Source organism: Echinops telfairi, unplaced genomic scaffold (genome assembly GCF_000313985.2).
Source record: "Echinops telfairi isolate 266 unplaced genomic scaffold, ASM31398v2 ScPeMD7_7468;HRSCAF=8506_0, whole genome shotgun sequence".
Classification (NCBI taxonomy): domain Eukaryota; kingdom Metazoa; phylum Chordata; class Mammalia; order Afrosoricida; family Tenrecidae; genus Echinops; species Echinops telfairi.
The window spans coordinates 9,660,313-9,682,935 of NW_022111369.1; the positions used below are offsets into that span (position 1 = coordinate 9,660,313).

The 22,623-nt window shown below is 40.8% G+C and overlaps 1 protein-coding gene across 1 annotated transcript in view; it reads left to right on the forward strand.

Moving 5' to 3' along the window:
• Window positions 1-3,470: 3,470 nt before the first annotated feature.
• The window catches only part of DKK2 (dickkopf WNT signaling pathway inhibitor 2), a 121,576-nt gene continuing 102,423 nt past the window's right edge, over window positions 3,471-22,623 (forward strand). Inside the window, exon 1 of the mRNA XM_004703298.2 lies at window positions 3,471-3,808. Within this exon, the coding sequence (XP_004703355.1) occupies window positions 3,587-3,808 (222 nt within the window). The 5' untranslated portion in view covers window positions 3,471-3,586. The remainder of the gene's footprint in view (window positions 3,809-22,623) is intronic.

Sequence of the window (22,623 nt, forward strand, 5' to 3'; positions counted from 1 at the left end):
TGGGATCATGATAGTTGGGCAGGGACTGCGGGAGGGGAAGGAAGCCTCAAGGAGCCAGAGGAATATTGTGTGTTTCATCTGTGCTATACGGCGCCCTGGTTGACTCATCCCTTCCTGTGGCCCTTCTGTGAGGGGGTGTCCACTTTCTACACATGGGCTTTGGGTCTCTGCTCTGAGCCCCCTCATTCTCAACAATATATTTTTTGTTTGTTTGCTGGCTTCTTAGGGGTCTTCTGATGCCTGTTACCCAATCCTGTCAACAACTCATGATAGTACAGGTTGGTGTGCTTCTTCCATGTGGGCTTGTTGCTTCTCAGATAGATGGTCACTTGTTTAAATTCAAGCCTTTTTGACCCTAGATGCTATATATTTTGATAGCCAGGCACCATTTGCTTTCTTTATCACATTTTGTCTTCAGAAATCGTGGCAGGAGGGTGAGCATCACAGAATGCCAAGTCGTTAGAACAAAGTGTTCTTGTGTTGAGGGAGGGTTTGAGCAGAGGTCTAAAGTCCATTCACTACCTCAATGTATTGTCATAAAAATATATGTGCATATTTTAATACCTCTGTTTTTATGAGTTAATGTATTTACATATGTACACACCTATGTGTGTGTATGCATCTGTACTTGTCTACAGAGGGGCTATGTGTGTCTGTTTCTGATTTACTGTACATGATACAACTCTACAGAACGAGGTTTGGGTCATGAATGAAATTAATTTTCTGGCCTTATTTATTTAATTCTAAAATACAGTTGTATATGCTTTACCTCTATCCATAGCTTTGCTTCCTAGATCTTTCCTCTGTTTCCTTTTACCTCCCTACTGTCCCACCATCATGTCATGCTCACCCTACTTTTGCCTCTTAGTAATTCCTCTCAGCTAGATTGCTGTTGCTCTGACACCCTCAGGATCTCTATGTCCTCCTTGTTGATTTTAATTCCCTAGTTGTTCCCCTGTCCATGGAGTTGTTTGCTCAGGGCTCCCTTCCCCTTCCTCCTCCTCCCCCCAAGTCCCTCCAGAACCTTGGGCCACTTTACTTTCTCCTGGAGCTTGCTTCCCCTGCCTATTTTGTAAAGGCAGACAAACCAGCAATAATGGGGACAAAACAAAAAGGAAAAAAAAGATTGAATAAAAAGAAAGTAATAATAACAATAACTAGCAAAACAAACAACCAAACAAAAAAGCATACATATTCCAGGTCTGTCCTCTGACTTTATGACTATTTCCCCACTGGTCCTGGGGGATTCCAGGAACCGCCCCTCCTAGCTTGAAGTCTATTTTGGGGGCTCCTGAGGGGCTTTGTGCCTCTGCTTTGCTCCTGTTGTGGATCTGCTATGTTCCCTTATTGGTTCGCCCTGCTGGAGGGTGGGGGTGAGGGGCTGGGGGGTGTTCAGACTAAAAATGGACTCCAGGGCAGACTGCCTCTTGCCTGGGAAGCTGGGGCTCCCTGTAAATTCACAATGAGAACTCTGCACTGTTTCCGGGGAAAATTGGAGTCTCTAATGTTTTCACTCAGGGACAATGTGCTGAATGGGTGTTTCCTGTATATGCGGATCTGTGCCAGAATCAGGTGCAGAAACCTAGCACTCCAGGTCTGAAAATTCTAACTAGTGCTGCTGCCTTCTCCCCTAGCAGTGGCCAGTCACCATCTACCTCCAAGTTGGTAGCATACTGCCTGGGTTTCTCATTGCTCTCCTGACATTGGTGCAAAGATTTCACCGTGACGCCCCTGCCTCTTTCTTAGACTCCTGCTCACCAGCATGGAGAGCATCCCAACACTTCTTTGGAAGTCTTGGACCTTGGAGGTCAAATTGCTCCCAGGTCCGCGTTTTGGAAGTGGAGTTGTCTGTCTTTTATCAGGAATTGCTGTCAGGCCCAGCCATTGCCACTGGCGCCCCCAAGCGCTCAGCTCGGGGGCGCCCCAGCAGCTCTCTGAGTTGCCTTGCTTAGGACCTTTGCAGAAGTAAACCAAAGCTGGGGAGCTTTGGGGATTGGCAAGGCAGCCAGCCCCCTGAACTCTCCAGGGGCTAGGGGGCAGGAAGGCAAGGGCAGCAAGACCTCAAAGGTCCGTCTTTCCTCCTTTATTTCTGGCTTGGACTTTCTCTTCCTAAAGAAAACTTTCCTCTGGGTAGCTGAAGAAGCCCAGCATGGCTCTTCTATCCAAACCCTTGGAGCGTACCCTGGGGGGCATCGACCTTCCTCCTCCAGCAAGACTGAAGCACCTTGCTGGTTTGGGGGAGGGACAGAAGTGTTGGGAAAGACCCCCACCTCTCGGGAGCGGGAGAATCAGAGCACCTTTCCTCCTTTTCTAGCCTGCTCCTCTCCCATTTCAAATCCCTTTTCTGCTTCTTTGGACCTTCTTTAGTGGCACCGACCGACCCCCACTGGTAAAGAAAGACTACAATCAAACCCAAGCAGGCACAAACAGACCTCACTACTAAGGTCTGGACTTTCACTTCTCTGAAGCTGCTGTGAGGCCTTGCTAGCGCTCCTGTGAGAGTCTTGGCCTGGAGAAGGGTAGGGAGGCGCAGGGAAGGGTGGTGGCCGTCCTCTGGCGCAGTGGCTGCTTGCCTTTCCCCACTGCCACATTTGTCCCTGCCTGTTTCAAATGTCCCTTCACTCTTTGGAACTGTTCTGAGGGATTGTCCTTCTGGGGGACAAATTCTGTAATCTTTGTGGGTGCAGCCTTTAGCGTTGAGGATGGAGGAGGAGCAGGAGGGAGTGTGGGGAGAGGGAGCAGCTGGTGGGGAAAGGAAGAGGAGGGGGGAGGCTAGGAGGAGGGAGGGAGCGTGGGGTGAGAGAAGCGTTTTCACTCTTTGTCACTCTTGAATGGGGGCGGAGAAAAAAAATGAAACCCACTGTGGGAAGCTATAAAAAGCAAAAGGGGCGGCTGGGAACAGAGGAGAGGCGAAGAGAAAGACCTCAGAGAGCGCTAGTCCGCTCCCCTGGCATCCAAGCGCCTCCAGCAGTGGGCGGCTGCGCCGTGTGAACCGGGAGATGAGCGCGCTTGTGGGGTACCTCCAGTCGCTGTAGACCCCTAGCGTCGGGCCCGGGGGCGGTTCCCAATTCCGCATCCTAGCCCCTGCTAACCTTGAAAGGAGGTAGAATCTTATAAAAGTTGAGACATCTAAAGGACCAGCAGGGAAGGGAGAAGAGGCTAAAGCAAAGGAAGTTCAAGGAGTGCGGACCTCCTAGGCGATTTCCAGGAGGATTGGAGCGCGCAGATCTCGGCTGGACCAGGGAGGTGCTGGGTGTCGAGCGGCGACGGGAGCGGCCCGGGCCGGCGGGCTGGGTCTTCTGGCACCTCGGGTCACGCCTCCTTGGCCGACAAGGCGCCTCGCCTTTGATTGCTTCCAGTTACTGCCGAACTTCCTGCCCTGGTGCAAAAGCGGGTCTCGCTGGGGTCGGATTCGCTCCTGGCCAGAGGCGTGAGACTGAGTTCCCCAGCCAGTCTGCTTAAGCCAGGAAGGGTTTGGGGACCAGAGTTTGCCAGCCATCGTAGGGTCCTGGCTTGCGATCCTCGCTCCCCTGGCATCCACACTCTCGTTTGCACCTCCTCCTCCACGGGGACCACTTGCTGGGAGATGGCTGCGCTGCTGCGGGGCAAGGACTCATCGCGCTGCCTGCTCCTACTGGCCGCGGTGCTGATGGTGGAGAGCTCACAGCTGGGCAGCTCGCGGGCCAAACTCAACTCCATCAAGTCCTCTCTGGGCGGGGAGACGCCTGCCCAAGCAGCCAATCGATCTGCGGGCATATACCAAGGACTGGCTTTCGGCGGCAGTAAGAAGGGCAAAAACCTGGGGCAGGTAGGAAACCCCCCCAAACAAACTCTTCATCAAGGAGAGGTGGGGACCAACATTCTTGCGTGCGCTTTATGCCTCTGCATCCAATTACCTTCGGTGTGCGTCCCAGGTGTGGAGCGCACCTCACTAGGTGGGTGGGTGGGTGGGTGGGTATCCAGGAGACAATTCTGCACGGATTAGGGTGGCTGGGTAACTGCTGGTTCTTGCGGGTACGGCGAAGGCGGGCCAGGGGTCTGCCTCCTTTTGCTTTGAGGCTAGTGTGTGTACCAAGAGCTCGTGCATTTCTGTGCTTGGAAGTGATCTGAAAGGTCCTTCTTCAAATTCAGCAGGGCGGTGCTGGGGCTGATGGGAATCAAAGCTGCCTGAGAGGGCATAGGTGCTACTTGGCATTGTACTAAGCATTCCACAAAGCTTCACGCCTTTAATCTTCACCCTTCTGTGAGCGAGCGAGGCGCTGTTACGTTCCGATTTTGCAAAAGGATGCAACCCAGGCATAGGGAGATTAAATGTCCTGCACAAGGCACAAAACTAGGCTGTGGCAGAGCGGGGCATTTCAATCCTGATAACTTGTGCGTCCTTAACCATTCTATTTTGCCTGGTTTGAGCTCCCCTTTCCTCCCAACCACTTTTTCCCTTCTAAGAAGTGAACGACTTGGGCAGGGACGACTCCAGTGGACACACACGTTTCTCACTCACGTAGACTTGTAAATAAGTCATCCTGGAGGGGGGACAAAATGATGAGGTGAGATGACAGTGTCACAGGAGCCAGTGACAGGGGCTCCAAGGACTTCTTAAGTTGGAATTTGGAAGCGTTCCTGAGAGAGAGAGCTAGCCTCAGTGTTCCTGTCTCTCTATCATAGACAGACAGAGTGACAGCCAGATGCATGCAAACAGAGGAGGCCCAGCGCGCAAGCTCGCCCTGGGGACACCTCCACAGCTCCCCCTTCCGCTCTTGCTGCGGACACCAAAGCGCCACCAGTTGGCCTCACCTGCAGCTCGCACAGCACGCGTGTCCAGCCAGGCGACCCCTCAGACCCCAGGTCCCCTTGTTCATGCAGGAGTCTGCCGACACGACATGAAACACTTTCTCTGACTCCCCTGCTATGGACACCCTTGCGTCCACCAGGAGTGGCGGGGTGAAGGCTGGCAGCATCAGCTGGTCCTGTTTGAGCCTTGAAGTGAAGCGCTCCAGTCGCTCTGGGCCCCCTACTGCCCTCTCACGGGGACAGTTGAGTTAGTTTCAGAGCTTGAGAATGCTTGGCGGACTTTGAAACCACCAAAAAAAAAAAAAAATCACTTATTCTCTCAGAGGAATTCAATGTGGCATGCACAGGGTTTATTTTTGGCTTTAAAGAAAAAAAATCATCTATTTGCATGTCCTTTATATAGATCACATACACCTGCCTACTCTTTTGTGATCCCTCTCCACATTCTCTTCCCTTCTTACTCTGCTCTTGGGAACACTAAGTTTCAGTAGGTAGGAGCCTGACAGTCTCTTCCAAGTCCATCAGGAGATGAAGGTAAAGATTAGAAAGAAATGAATGAAATGAAAAGAAAAGGTTCATCTTCAAAATAACAAGACTCTTTCACGTTAGAGACTAACTTCAATCAGCCTGAAATTCCAAGTGACCAGCTATTTAACGGAGGCTCCTGTTTAGTTTGCCAAGGACAGGGGATCCAGCCTGTTCTATTCTACCAGTGTCGGTTGCTGTGGAAGCAGAATGGACTATGGTAGCCCATAGGTGTACAAGCAGATCTGTGCTTCATAGGGTTTTCAATGCACGCACACTCTGCATTTCTGCAACACACTCTCTTTCTGCTCTGCCACTGGTCCTTAGCACCTGGTGACTCTCAGTATTTACCCATCATGCCAGCACTAGCAGTCCATCTGGTAGATAGGAATGTACCCTAGAATTTAGCTTGTCTGTTATATATTTAATATTGTATCTGTACATTCAAATGTATAAAATGTGTTTGTTTAATTTACCATCCCCCCAAGTATCTACTTAATCATGGCTTTTCAAGAGTTTTGTAACGTTACTTAAATTTTCTTAATACTTAAATTAAGAATTTGCTTATTCTACAAATGAGTTGAGTTTGGGACTATGATATATCTTCTATAACTTAACAGTTCTGTGGAAATTTATTTCACCCTGTTTACTAACCTGTAATACCAAAAGGAAAAAAAATAATGTGAATCTGTCAATTCCGACTCACGGGGACCCTGAAGGACAGTGTAGGACTGCACCACAAGGTTTCCAACGCTGTGATCTTTACAGAAGCGGTCTACGACCTTTTTCTCCAGCAAAGGGGCTAGGATGTTCCAATTACTGACCTTTCAGTGGGGAGCCACCCCGGTCTTGCACCTGTAATATGTACCAGAGCCTTAAAATTTAACATTGGGCTTCGAAGACAATTGCTAACAGGTGACATTAGCAAAATCAAACTTGGAATTAAATGGCAGGGAGATAGCTGGTAAATAGGATGATGGTTTTGCGCATATTCTGGCTTCCCATTTATTAGTGCATGATTTGAAATATGTAGTGCTATGAAGAAGCACCTAGAAAAATCTCTCTTTGTAGAAGTACGAAGAAGAATTCAGTTAATGTTTATGGGTCTTTATACCATCTTTATTTCCCTGGTTATTATTCTTATCTTGAATAATGGAATGACAATCCAAAGGCTATTTAATATTATGTGAACTTCCATTCAGAAAGAAAGATGCCATTTCCTTCTATGGAGAAAAAAATTCTAGAAATGAAATGTAGCTGAGATGCATTTTTGTCCACAATTAAGAGAAAAAAATGTGATTGATTGAGAAGGTAAACAGTGCTAACTGGTTAACTAGCTCTTTATGTAATGTAATTCTGCGGCCTAATCATTTTGACTGGCTACTTTCAGCCACTCGCTCCTGACTGGTGACAGTGAAGTGTATGTCTTTCAGAACATGCAAGAGGGAAGGTTCAGCTTTGACTAGATTAGAAATCTAGTCCCTGTTCCTTATCATGAAATGGAACTGCAATTTGTCTTTTTTTGATATTGCTCATTTACTTTATGGAAAAGGAATTAAAACATTTTAAAAATGATTGCTATTGCAGAAATGTATGCTTGAATATATTTAATAAATCATTAATCAAAAAAAGTGAAAATGAGACTTCTCGGAAACTCCAAAGCTTTCTTGATCGATCCTAGCCTGGTTTCATAAGAAGGAATCACTATAATTTATAGGAATTCTACTTGTAGTATAGTCATGGTGGGTTATTAATAAATGGATTCTTGAAAATATCCCGTGTAATTATAGGTAAGATTTATAGGGCATAGAGCTGGAAACAAAACCAAACAGGCATGTTAATGAATTTCATTCTTAGGTATATTTTAAAGATAGTTATGGGTTATGATGAAAATTGATATATAAAATCAAGTGAAGTGTGCTAATTTTTAGATGATTGGCATGGAAATAGTGAAACTGATTGTGCCTGATTTACTAACACTCATGTTTTAATTTGACCTTCTGATTGTAGCTGTTGTGCCTCGGTTTAAAAAATCATATGTGTGGTGTATGAGTATATATTTAAGATAAATTAAGTTGCAGTACACTTAATTTTTGCAGTTAACGTCTTCAATCTCCAGGGCAACCTCTTCACGTAGTTATAACGTAAAGCAATTTAACACTAATAACATCACAGTGGATAGATACATGTTATTACAAATGGTGTTTCTTGCTTGTCATCATCATCTCTAAAATTTGAGGTTTCAGCGTTTATGAGCCATTTTAAAACCAAACAAAAATCCAAACCATTACCAATATCAATTTTGTGTGGGTCGTTCATTATTTTATCTAAATGGAAAATCTTTTGGATTTGTGCTTATAGTTATTTCTTTGATTCTTTACTTGTCTCTTTGTCTTTTAAAGACAAGCAGATGAATTTAGTTTTAAGGCTCTATTATAGCATTTAAAAATATTTAATAAGTGGGCAATGACATAGTGACAATTATATTTTAAATGTAGATGATCTATCAAGCACGTGTCTCTGAGAAGGAGCTAAAAGTGGTTTAATGTACAATCATATTCCATGATTTTTGAAAATAACTTAGACACTTGAAGGACAGTGACCTAAAATAAAGTTCAAAGTAGAGTGAAACTGAAGCTTGAGCGAGTGTGCTGGAAAGAGCTAATATCTGCACATCGCATTTTCTTTAATAAAAATGCCGTCTCTATTTGCACACACACACCCCATGAAAGTACTTGTTGACATAAACTATACAGTCTCTTTCTACAGGTGATCGATTCACCTCCTAAAATTATCCATGACTTTTTAAAAAAATCCCAGCCCAACTTTCTCCAGTTGCACAGAAAATATCTGCCATCTCATCTGAAGATCAACTGATCTGCAAAACATGATTAGGAAAAACGCTCCATCTAAAAGGAATATTTCCAAATAGATTGAAATGATTTCATAACAATTCCCAATAAACTCCCCTTTCTTTTCTTGAAAATTGACAGTTGCCACAAGGGGAAAGTTACCTTTTGAGTAGCCAGAAAACAACTTTAACGATCACCTCGCGTTGCGCATCCATCATTTTGGTTTTGCGCTGGACTCTAGAGAGCAAGAGGACAAGGTTCCTGAAACTCACTCCAGCTGTGACTCTGACCCTGCACCAGTCTCCTTTAATATTTCTCTTCCACACAAACTTTCGCTCTCTTTGTTTCTTTGCAGGATGTTTCAAACCTTATAGTTCTTAAATCAGAGAATGCAATGAAATAGAGTGTTCTATTCAAGGAGAATTTTGGCACTCTCTCTTCTTTTCCCTACACAATCATTTTTAAATAGACCCAAAACTGTCTATCAAACTTTAGAGCCATCGAAAATACTTTTTATACTTACCATCTTCGACTTCAATCTTTTATGGATGCTTTATTTATTAGCCAGGACATAACATCGAACATGGAATACAATCTTATTTCTGTTTGTGACTCTTTGCCTTTGAAAGTTATTTTACTTTATCATATTCAAATTCACTTGCACTCATCCAAAGAAAGGAGTTGGCCTGATCCTCATTATTTATCTTCGTTTTGAAAAGATTGATGAAATAGTTTTCTCTGTCTGAGCCTTTTATTGAATTCTCTACTTAAAAAAATCTGAAACAAGAGCCAAAGGCAACAAAAATGATATTAATTAATAGACCTTCTAATTTTTAACTGTGTAGCATTGCTTTAACTTGATATACATATAGATTAACTATGTAATACATAATCAATATTTAGCACTACTATTAAAAGGAACCAAAAGTAAACTTTCTTTTCCTCTTCTTTTCATTCTTGCAAAGGCCGACAATAGAATAACTTTCATTATTTTCAGTTGTTGGTCTCTTTCAGACAAACAAAAATGATTTCTTAAATAGACTAATTTATATGAAATATGGGAAATATTTATGATATGAACATCTGCTCATGGGAAGAAAAGTCACCATCGAACTATTTTAAACAGTGGCTTCCTGGCGAGTCTCTGATCCCAGCAATTTAGGGTCATTGACGATTTCTTTAAGTTCAAATCAATGATGAGAAGTTTGTGAATAATACCAATTTTTAATCAAATGCTCTTCAAGAAAACTCATCTCATAAATTCTTTTCTTTGTAATAATAAATGAAAGCAGAGGAACCATAAAAAAGAGGGGTTTCACTATCACAATTAGATTGTTGATTTTTAATACAAGTAGTTAATTTATGTATAACCAAAAACGTAATTATGATTCAACACTTATTCCACCACAGGTGAGCCAGTATAACAGTTTGCATTTGTGGAATCTTAGTAGTAATTTATATTTAATATGCGTGTTCCAAATAAATGCAGAAATAAAACCAGTTAAAGGGCAGAAGTAGCAACATTAAAAAAATTTTATCTTTTGTTGAGTCAAACAAATGTGGCAAATGTGCTTTGGGTTTCTTTTAAAATATAGTGTTCATTTGAATTACTTGATTCTAGTAACATGAGTTGGTAAAATTATGTGAATATTTCATAATCCTAAGACATCTTAACTGCCTCCAACCTGTCGAAAGCAAACAAAGAAGAAGACTAATGGGTGGGGATGTATATTAAATGACAAAACGACGTCATGATTAGGGGACGTGGTGGGTTTGCCTGTGTCTCTTCAGAGATGCTACCTTCCCACACGATGCTTTGCCATGTCAAATAAGCATGCTATGTCCTTGGGGTACTGGTAAAAATAAAAGATCTTCAGAACATATTTCTCTAATCTGGGTCACAATTAGCTATGTCACAAATTAAATTGTAGTAAAAGTTACTATTTAGTGATTATTCATGGTGTCAGGGCTGGCCCCAAGTATTTTACCAAAATTAACTCTTTTGATCCTTTTGGCTGCCCTTTAGAGTAGAGTCAAGCATGAACCTTATTTTATAAATGATGCAACATTAGTTTCTTGGACACATATGGGATTAGGCAGTTTGAACAAGTCACACAACAATTTAAGTGGAGAAGCCAAATCCAAACCTAAGCAATCCAATGTCAGCACTTTCATACTTTAGTTACTACTGTCACTTTGAAAAGACAACTTGGATCTTTCTTTGACTCTTTTATATCTTCCAATAATGTAGGTACAATCTTAGTTGCTTGTTTATTTTCTTAATGTATACACAGACAAATAGCATAGCAGTCTATTACTTATTATTTCTGCATTTACTTAGCTTCCTGCCATGGAAATACTTCACTGTTACACACACACACACACACACACACACACACACACACACACAGACAGGTCTTCTTTTCCCCGTTATGTTATGGTGTTTCCTTAAGCATATGAGATGTCACTGTGACAAGACCTATATTTCTTCTTTTCCATGGCGGGGACTGCACACTTCCCAATGTCCTTCTTGTTACATCGGAATGCTACCATTTGCCCACTGACCTTGTAGTGAGGCAGATACCTCTTAACAATGGTGTCAAGTTGATTTGGTTGGTAGCCCTCATACCCTGATCACACATGAGAATGAGCTTCGCTTACAACCTGAACTCACTTATGTGTTGTCTTCATCTTTGATGCTTTCAGAGAATGAAATGCTCTATGCTATTAGGAGCCTCCACAATACTATGGTTTTCTAACAAGTTTCAAATTCAGGCTCACCACTGAGCCAGATGCCCCTTAGAGGCAAAGATGGCAAGCCATTGTTTCACCTGTTATGGATATAGTAGTGGGAAGGCCTAGCCACTGGAGGGGTCATGCTTGGTAAAGTCGAGGATCAGTGACAAAGAGGAAGACCTGCAGTGAGACGGATTAATAGAGTGCTGCATCAAAGCACCCAAACAGCAATGGTTGTGAGGAAGGCACAGGACCAGGGAGTGCTTCCCTCCATTGTGCTTGCTAGCACGATGAGTTGAAACCGAACTGATGGCACCTAACAACAACAATCAAGTTATTAAATGTCGATGGGACAGTTACCTACATGCTCGGTCCTTTGTTTTTCTCATCTGCAAACTAGGAAAACAACAATAGTTCTTTGACTGGACATTAGTGAGGATCATATGACATGACATATATTAAAAAACCTTTGGAAGAGCAAAGTGCCTTTTAATTAGTAGCTATTGTGCTAATGTCAGTCCTACAACCATTAGGAAAATAAGTGAAGTCAAGTGCTTACCCACGGAATAGAAAGTGGCCACTTAGTCTTCCCCACTGAGCTGGGCAGAGTTGACTAAGTGAATGCAGATGATGTACATAACGGGAAAATGAAGACCAGGCACACCAACAGCAAGGTGACAACTGTCATGAATGATAGCTGTGCCAGCAACACACACATACGCTGTCACTTTGGCATGGTGGTTACCCATTGAGCTACTTACTTCAAGGCTAGCTTCAAAACTACCAGCTGCTCTCTGTGGGAGAAAGATGAGGCTGTCTACTCCCATAAAAAATTACAGTGTCGGAAACTCACAGGGGCAGTTCTACCATGCCACATAAGGTTGATAGGATTCAAAACAAATTCAGTGATTTTTGTGACACTGAATTTGACCCTTAAGAGGGAAGGTGATTCTTTGTTTCTTTGAAGAGAAAAAAAAGCAACATGACATATAATGAACAATTAGTGAAATTTTTGGAGGAACACAGAGCAAAGAATCTCTAGATATAAAAATATAATCACAATAAATGGAGTTGCTAACAACCAAGGCAATATTGGATTTTAAATTACAGGAATCAAAATAATTTCACTGCCAACAGCATTAACTTGATAGTCTCCGAAGTAAGTTAGCCACGGCAGAGGTAAGATTCTTGACATTTTCTGCAGTTATTGGGGCCCATGTACTGAACTGGGAATTTGGCAAGTTCACAGCCTTCTCAAGTATCAGAGGCTGTAGCCATCTCTCCTAGGAGGACACAGAATTTGAATGATCACCATTTCCATCTGTATACCATGTTTTTTTCCCTTTATGCCTCATATTTTAAATAAGTCATTTGTCAATAATGGATTCTCTCTAACCATAATCTCAAAAATTTTATACAAATATAAAAGCAGAAGGAAAAGTATAATTCAAAACTGAATGAAATGGCAGCTCACACTCAAAGGATGCTCTTCACTTGCTCATTCTAACATTATTGGATCTTGAGTCTTTAGCATTCTCCTTAATAGGCCTTATTTTAATATGCATTTTGGAATCTAAAGATATCTGCCCCCAGTAAACACTCCCTCAACAATGCATTCTGCTGTTCATCTCTTATGTGTAATTTTTCCATCTGCTTCTGTAACATTACACCACTTTCACTGTCCTCTCAATCCCTCCTTGTTTTCTTCATGGAACACTTCTCAATTTTATGCTCATAGACGTGTGCATTTTTTAAGGTTCTGATCTCCAACCTTCATTTTTTTTTCTGTTTCACTTTCTCTTTATTGATGTTGTTTACTTCTCACATAAAAAGACATTGACGTTTAATTAGCTCAAACTCCTAATTCGCATCATCTGCTCTTTGTGGAAGTATGGCCATTAAAGGGGGTGGGGCAGGTGGGTGGCTAACCCTTCCTTAAAATTTAAACTGAAATTTCTAAAGGTCAGGCAGTTATATCTTTTAGATTTCTCATAGTTGTCAAAATAAATGAATATTGTTTTTTTTAAATGCCTCAGGTTAGACTAAGGCAGATCACAAAAGTCAGCTCTGACAGTCCAGATGTCTTCTCCCACACTGGTCTGTATCATCACTCAAAGGTGATGGAAGAAAGATGTATAGTTTTCTGTGCAGACAGGTGCTCTTTGTTTCTCAACCCTACAGGTTTGAATGCTGGGGATTTAAAGTCTTCTCCATATGATGAACTTGTTAAAGAAATTTTTGCCTGATTAGAATGTCCAAGAATATATGGCTTATGTTCAGAAAATGTTACATACTTAAAATTGTAGGTAACATTTTGAGACATGAGTACATGTTTCATCTTTATATATTGGAAAATTCACTAAAGAGAATTTCCTTGTCTTATTTAACATCTACAGTACAATGATATGAATGACCATTTGTTGATTTTCACTGTGAAAAAGCCATCTTAACACTATTTTTAACCTGATAAACTCTTTAAAGTAATTTTAATATTTAATAATTCTATCAGATAATTCCTCAAACATGCTTAGCCATCAAATTTAAAGATGCAGATCTTTGTAGAAAGGACAAAACAAACAAACAAATCTTTTATCCTCTAAAATTTCCATGAACTGGTACAGAAGACTAAACCAGGACAGGATGAGGGCTGGTAAACACCCTGGAAATCATAGTTTAATTTGCTCATTTTACACATGAGGAAACCAGACTAAAATGTTTCATGATCTGCCTGATGTACTACAGATAGTGCCTATGACGGAGGAATTTTTGCTGAAATTTGGGTCATCCGATTTTTAATACAAGCCATTCCAATAATTAAAAACAATGCTTCTCCATTAACTCTGCAACAACAAGGTTCTGTAGGAGAAGACTACATACAGTGGTCTTGAGTTGATTAGAAAGATGGTGGGAGATAAATTATATGTGGAGCTCTTTTTCAGTTCTCGATTTGTGTCCGTCAAAATGTATCATCAAAGACAATGCCCTGAGGACAACTGTGTCAGTAGGATTTGAACAAAATTAATGAAAGTAAGTGGCTGTGAACATATTGTCCTTGTTCGGTCATCATACGTTAATGGCACATGAAGCTAGAAGGCTGGCTGAACAGTGTACATGGGAAAAGCAGGAGTACATGAAAGAAGGGAAGAAAATAATTATGGATTATGAAGACTGCTCAAAACTTGGGTAAACCAGATTGACTTCTCACTGCAAAGATGGTCTTTTGAGTTCACACAGAGGTGTCTAGTGATCTCCTTCTGAACAACCAGCCACTGAGAACCTACACGTTTAAAACCGTTTCATTCGGTCACACATAGGGTCCGAATGAGACCCCTGTGGAGCACACAGACTGCTCGACCTTCACCCAAGCACTATCTAGGCTAGAGGCCAATGGTGCTAAAAGTTCCCTGATGATGACTTATAGAAGGAAATACATTTTACATCATGATGCACACTTACACACTCCCACAGTCGACATTTGAAAAATAAATGCTTTTAAGCTGACATTTCATAATCATTTCCTTCTGTTCTGTCCCGAATTCTTATATTTTAGCATTCTCTTTATTCATTTTTTTAAAAACAAAAATTCTGGTGATGTCTCATTAAATTGATTGACCCAAAACCCGTGATGTGACAACGCTTGGTCCAGTCGAATGCTGCTCATGGCACGTGGGGCCTGAGATGGAACACGAGCAGTGTTTCACAAAGACATTGTCATGGCGTCCGGTATGCTGAAGGGCAGGTTGGCCTAGCTCCAGAGCAGAAGCCTCCACCTCAGAGATCTCCTACTTTCACCATGTAACTGAACATTGGCTCCTGGACCATGTGTGATTAAGCTGCTTGAGCATGTGATTACCTTCTTCCAATCTCTCCACTTTCCAGGAATAAGTGAGTGAAAGGTACGGTGTACTTGACCATTTGAACATTCTGGTAGCTTCATTTGTTCTCCCGCCTCGTGTTGTTTTCTCTGAGTGTACACCAGGTTCTAGTGGAAGGTAGCGCACCCTGGGCAGTATTTCACTGTATTGTACCGAGGGCTACTGAGAGACGGGACCAAACTAGCACCTAACGCGGCACGTGCAACATCTTACTTTAGTCTTTAAACATGTCGCTTTTGAAGTTGGCCACAATTGTGTGTGTGTGTGTGTGTGTGTGTGTGTGTGGAACAAGAGGTGATCCTGAAACAGCAATGAATACAGATTCAGAAGAATGTGTTGGCCCACTTTTAAATTTACTGGACCTCAAAGAAATAATCCAAATCTTTAAGCTTCATGAAAATCCTAATTAAAACAGTAGTAATAATAATAATTCAGTTTCCTACCTCTTTACATACTAAAAGCACTTTGAAAACCTTTATTAACATTATTGGAGGCTATTAAACACACAAAAATACACACACACAAATTAAGACCTTTTAACTCTTAATTTATGAAGGATAGACCTGAATTAGACAGTGAGAATGAACATATGAATGCATTATTCCAGTTGGATTTTATGATTCTAAAATCACAAGTTCAATTTCAAATTTTATTAAAAACAGCAACAAAATCAAACCAAACCACAAGAACACTACCTTCGAGTTGATGTGGACTCAGTGACCCTATAGGACAGGGTAGAACATCCCCATGAGTTTCAGAGACTGTAACTCTTAATGGGAGAGAAAGCCCAGCCTTTCTCCTGTGAAGCCACTGGTGGTGGTTTTGAACTACTGACCTTTCTGATGGCTCTACACCACCAGTGTTCCAATTTTATAATTACCCATGTTTAAAAAGATTAGAGATTGGAAGTAGGAGATGTTTGTTCATATTGATCCTTTTACTGCTACATTGGTATTCCAACTGTAATTGCCTATCTTCAAACTGTCACGATGTCTCAAGTCATTATCCCCATGTTGTAGTCATTGTGTGCTTCTCCAGATCACCTACCACACCATGTTTAAAGGAAGCAAAGTGAAAACCTGCCAGGGTATTCTTAAGTTCATGTCTAGTCCTGAGAGCATGAAGTCTAAAATTTTCAACATAGCACATAATGTCATGAATTTTTCTACCGATGGATGATACTGAGATTCAAAGCTTGGTAGTCTCATTTGAGATTGCATACTTACCTGTGAAATTGGTGGGCATTGTGGCGGTAATATTATATTAACACCTCATAGAGCCTAGTGGCGTGGTGGCTTACATGTTGGGCTGCTGAGCACTGGTCAGCAGTTCGAACTCACTGGGTGCTCCACAGGAGAAAGATGAGGCTGGTGCTCTTTAAGCTTTACAGCCTTAGAAACCTCCATGAGGTTTCTCCTCAATCTACTCTGTCTGCAGGGACATTATGAAGCAGAACAAACTTGACAGTGAATTTTGGGCCACCTCATACAGATTTGTTGGAGATCAGAGAAAATATACAACGTGGTGTCTATCTTTTCTTTGCTGAAACAATTTAAAATTAACATTAAAAATGTTTCCCTGTGAATGCCTCCTGTGAAAAGTCTAACCCTCATTTAATAGTTTATACAAAGCACCCAAAATAATAACGTGCAGAGGCAGTATGATTGATGGATTAGGTTTTGTGTCAACTTGTATGAGAAGGTACGGGTAGAGTACAACCTGTCAATAATCAGGATACACCCTATGATGTCACCTTGGGCATGTGGCTTATTTATAAGAGACACTGGTGAACTCATGTCTCTTTTGCCCCTCTTCTCCTTCTGCTTGCGTGGATTCTGTATTTGGCTTCTTAGGGCAGCTGCCCGTGTGACTTGACCTAGGATCTGTTGGCCCTCTGTCTTATTCCACTGATTTTGTGATTGAGATCCATGAGACCAGCCTGTAATCTCTGGGCTTCATGTTTTGTCCCCCTGCTCCATTGGCTTGGCAGCTGTGTGACTCTGCTGGGATCTCCAGCTATCTTCTGACCTATGGACTTTGGATTTGAATTGGGCTAGTCTAGGCTGCAACATGATATCAATTTCTTTCTTGATTTAGAGTTCTTTCTAACATCAACAAGAGGGTCACTGATTTTGTTTTTCTAGAAAACCAAGGGTTGCATATTGGATACTGTTAATGAGGTTCTAGAGGAACAAACCCGAAGGAAGGAGGGTGTAAGTGTGTCTAACTTTATGTCAGTCAGAGTTGGAGTCTCCTTCTCCTTTGAATAGCTCGAGGAGGTGAGCTATGGCCATGACGTATACTCAGTTGGCATCTGGATTCTATGCAATAGACTAACTCACGGGGACATGGAGCTTCATACAAGAACAAAGGGAAGGGTATGGAAACGGGAACTGTACACTCTTGGATCATTTGAATTGTATGTGAAGGGAGAAAGGCATCTTTTGAAGTTTCTTCTCGCAAAACTGAGATGTTTAAACAAGATGCCTGTACGAATGCCAGCCCACGAGATTCTTCCTGTGGATGTCCCACATGTATATGATTGGGATAGTATAGAACATCAAAACATATACCACATGTATATGATTGGGATAGTATAGCACATCAAAACATATACCGCATGTATATGATTGGGATAGTATAGCACATCAAAACATATACCACATGTAATGATTGGGATAGTATAGCACATCAAACTTAAATGTTTTAGGAGGCTTGTGCCTAGAATTCTTTGTTTAGCTGGCTGTACTAGGATAATATTAACTTCTCCTACTTCATGTTATAGGCATGATGTGTAATAGACAAAAATATTGGTAATAATTATTAGAGAAAGCTTCTAAGTTTGCCTTTAGCCTCTATGATTGGATTTGCTAAAAGTGGAGTTAAAAATTGTCCAGAAGAAGCAGGTTTTAGTTCTAAGGTGTTGGAGGGTAAGGGGCTCAGATGGAAAGTAAGCCCCACTGAGAGCCTTGAATGTCAGGAAATTTTAGTTGGAAAATAAGTGCAGACCCACTCCAAACTGCTGACTTAAGGACTAACAGAATACGAGTGATTGTTTGGGCTTTTCAAACTGGAATGCAAACAGGTATTGGTGGATGCACTTAGGCTAGAAAAGTCTGTGCCCAACAGAGAAGAGCCCCCACACCCTTCTAGAATTGAAAATTAAAGGGAGTTAGTGGGGAGTCCTGTACATCCACTAGGTGGTCAACCTGGCTTCATTGGCTGGGTGGAAGTGGGAAATGCAGTAATAAAGAAAATGGTTGAGTTTGACCACTGGCATCCATTGACTTTGTCCACAGAGCCCAGAGATGAGAGAATAAAAGGATCTGGCTAGTCTGAAGTTTAAAGTGTGGTGTGCAACTATGCATGAGGGCATGCCCTAGCTATAGGTGTGAGTGTGTGAACTCCCAAGCTTTTAACTAGTATCCATTGACCTAACTTGGAATGGCTACGGCTGAGGTAACTGGAACCTGGTTGAATGAGAAGAGAGGTTTATTGTGAGCTAGTGTACATTGTCACAGTTTTTCTGGGTGGCCTACTCAAGGCGGGCCTATTCTTATGGATGATGATCCTCTCAGTTTCAACTGCAATGAAGATTCTTTACATCAGTTAACATACTTGTCTCCTAAAAGTACTGGATTAATAGGAAAGGAGAAGTTAAAAACTGGATAGCTGGAATTGGGGGGTTAGGGGGATAGATGCTAAATGCACGACATAGCTGGCTTTCAAGGTTATCTTTAGTCTCAAATAAGTGAAACAAGGGAGATCCTCACCAATTCTTTTTCTCTTTCCTGGTTGGTCTGGATAAGAGAAGGTAAGATAGGATTTGGACAGGGTTATAGGATTCAGGTATAGGTCATTGCTAACGTAACTGCAATTACTAGGCATCACATATTTTTGTTAAATTTACTTAAAATGTAAGTTGTAATATGTGTTTGTGTGTTTTCATTTGTATGTGTGCTGGTTGTATGTCTTTGTTTGGAGATTATATATGGTTAAAGATTTGGTACAAGTACCAAGTTGACAATGAGAGGGCTAGGATGGTTAGGATTATGTCAACTTGCTACACTTGGGTGGAGTCTAATCTCTCAATTAGAATATAGCCTAATGAAGTCTCTTTGGAGGCATGACCTATTTTCAAGATACACTCTGAAAAATGGATCTCTCACTTGCCCCTCTTCTTTTTCCTGCTTGCTTGGAATCCTGTGTCTGGCTTCTGTTGATGCCTTGATATGTTACTGTTGATCTTAGATCCATATGATGCTGTGCCCAACAACATGTGATCTCCCTGCTTCTTGCTCTATCTTTCTGCTTCACTGGCTGGTGTATGTGAATCTACAATACCTCCAGCTATCATCTAACCCACAGACTTTAGACCTGTCTGAGAGGCTTCCTTGATATAAATTTCCTTCTTGATGTGAAGGTCTTCCTCAGACATACATGAATCTCACTGGCTTTGTTTCTCCAGAAAATGCATCCTTACACAGGCAGGCTCACAAGGATGAGGAGATGTATGATAGGAAATAACAAATGTACACTTTCAGATGAGCAGCAGGGATTTCGGAATGGGATGATGGAAGGGAGTGTATTGAGTAAAATGAATAAGAACTTACTACAATATGGGTGGAAGAATAAAATGTGTACTGAGATACACCAAAGAGGGGAATCTGATAAATACAGAGGCAAATTAAAATCATGACATTGTGTTTTTCAGCAAACACATGCAAACATTTTTCCAAATTACTCACTGCCCAATAGTCATCGCTTTGATATTGTACCGTTTTGACCTTTCTTTTGGAGCTACCCTCAAGTTGCTTACACATTTGCTTACTCTAGGCCATCACTTTATGACCATTAACCGTGTTACATGTATTGATCAACATACCACATTAAAAATACTTGATTCTGAGTGGATTTTTGCTATGCATATAAACCAAATACCCCACCAATAGTGAGGATGTCAAAGAACGATGACTTCAAACCATTCTGAAAAGTCCTAGAAGACCATTCTGAGTCATGGAGGCAGTACTGCTGTTGTAATCATAGAACTCTCAGTGCTGATTGTTTTAAGGTGGAGAGTCTTCAATTGAGCCGACAATGTTAGATTGTAATAAAAACAAAAGAATCTGACATATTACATTGCAATACGTCTTCTCTATTTGAAGAACCAGGTCAGAATTTATAGAAAGTTACGGTGTCTAGGAAGTGGTGAACAAGTGTAGACCAGCAGTAGGTTTCCACCCCCGCCCAAACCCACTCTTCTTGCAAGAGGAGTCCGGAACAAATCATGCCCAGTGTGAATCCCTAGAGTCCAGTCTGGGGACACCCGTGACTTCATCTGTGGCCTATTAACCAAAATGTGTACATGGAGACAAAGAAGTAAAAAGTCTGTCAAAAGTTATGTTTTCAATGCAAACATATCCTATTAAAGTTTTAGAGAAAATGCTAAACTGCTCGACTCAGTAAAAAATGTTTTTGCAATTGTTCAAATTAAAACAATGCTTCCAAATGATCTTTGGAAATTCATGTCAGTGTCCTGGTGTGTTGTTTGTCCTGCTTTATCTTCCCAATAATCTTCACAAGGAAACGACTTGTTAACAAGAAAAATCCTCTTGAAGTTTCACTACCAAGGGTGTCCTGGCCACAGCAGCTGTAGCACATTGCATTTGCACGTTAGTCTGTTGGTTTTCACTGTTAAAAGTACAAGTGACCAACGCTTGCTTCTTAGGCCACAGTGATCCTTGTGATTGATTACAAATTGAATCAGAGTGTGTACTGTGAGTTTTCTTGTTAGAGAATGCAAGTTTTCAACACAAATTGCAACTGTTTCTGATGACCTGCACTTATAAAATTAGGGGGTAAATGTGTGGAATTTCACAACTCCAATTTTCTGCTGCATTCTGTCTCAAGAAGAATTATAATTTTGTTATAAAAAATTAACATTGGTTTACTAGGAAGGTGCTACTAAATAGGTGAGCAGTTTAAGCCTGTGAGTGAGTTAGAACTTCATTACCCATGATTTTACCCCAATGTATTAAGGTGTTAACCTTTTCCTTTCATCTTAAAGGAACCATATAATATTGAAGATTTATTTTTATTTATACAAAGTAAAATCTATAGAATGAGGAGCTTAAAAGTAAGTAAATAAGGAAACAAGGACCCCTATTTGTGCTGTGTGTTAGACAGTGCTCTGCTAATGGCAAGTTCAGTGGTTCAAACACAGGAGCCAGTCCACTGAAGAAAGTTACAGTCTTGAAAACCCTTTTAGGTCATTATGATTTGGAATCCACTTTGTGGCAGTGGATCTAGTTTGTATTTACAGAAATAGAGCTTCCTTAAAAAGAAAAAGAAAGAAGAAGACAGGTTTACTCACAATAAACCATGACAAACTATAGTATTTCTTGAACAAGAGCAGGAGGATTGGTCTGTTATGATGTTTATTCCTCACAATGTAGTCACTTTTGGGGTGATATAAGGGTTTAAATACCATCTATATGCCAATGATTTTTTTTAGATAGTTAGAGAAAATCTCTTTCCTAAACTTCAGAGTAATAGATCCAGCAGTCCACTCATCGTTCTGATTTAACATATCCAAACATTTTTTTCCTCTTCCAAACCTGTTGCATCCTAGTTCTTTTTCCAACTCAATTGATGATAAGTTAGTTTTTCTACTTGCTTAACCAGTGGTCTTGGGTTCATCCTTAGCATTTCTCTTTCCTTCACATTCATACTCTTCCCATTAGGAAACCAAATTGGCCCAGTCTTCAAAATATGCCCTTAAATACAAAAGGCATCCCTGTAAAGACATCTGTCCCAATGCAAAGAAGCTCACAGGAAAATGATTTAAGGCTTTCAAATGGTTTGCTTTGGTTTGCCTCCTGTTGAGAATTTGCATTTCCACTCTAAATATACTGAATCAGATTCTAAAGTTTAACAAGATCCCCAAGATATTCTTGTAGATCCCCAAGGGATTTTATGTTGAACATCTGGGAACTTGTTAATATGTAAATTCTGACTCAATATATCCAGGGTGGCAATGCAAATTCTCAGCAAGGTGTGGAACTAAAATGTATGGATTCAAAGCTCTGATTTCTTGTTCCACATTCCAACTAACTTTTAAAAAACAACCTTTGGTCAAGTTTTGGTGTAGTTATAAAAGATTAATATTCACAATTATCTAAAAAAGCTAATAAAATACTCCACCCCCTTCAAACTACTTATCTCTGCGCAGCCAGACTGTCTTCATCTACTTCGACTATAGCAATTTATTAGAAAGAGATTGAATGTATAAGCTGATAAGATAATCCATCTGTCTTCTATTTAGTCTTGACATTTATAAAAATATATAAAAACATGCTGTGTTTCTCACCATTTTTCTCTTGTTTGGGAAAACATTTTTACTTTTCATAAAAATATGTTGTTTTTAATAAATATGATGGGACCAATATTTTATTACTTACATTTTTCCAGTTTTTTAATAACTATAGATTTATACAGCAAACAGAAACAAAATCCCTTTGTAGTCCTTAATAATTTGTGAACTCTAATGGGATTCTGAGCTCGGCCCCACCCACCCCCAAATTGTGAAGAGCTTCCTTACACAATTTTTTTTCCTCTTTACCAATTTTTGTAGAAAATTCCTGTATATTCCAAACATTCTCCAAGAACTAAGAGCACAGAAAAATATATCTATTTTTTTTTAAAACGGAGTATTTAAATTAAACATTGGATTGGGCTAAAAACAATATTAGGAATAATAGTTATGCCAACATGTATAAAGTAGGTTATTTTAATTAAAAAATAGGAATGAAAATATTATCTACTTTGATTATCTGAAGTTTACT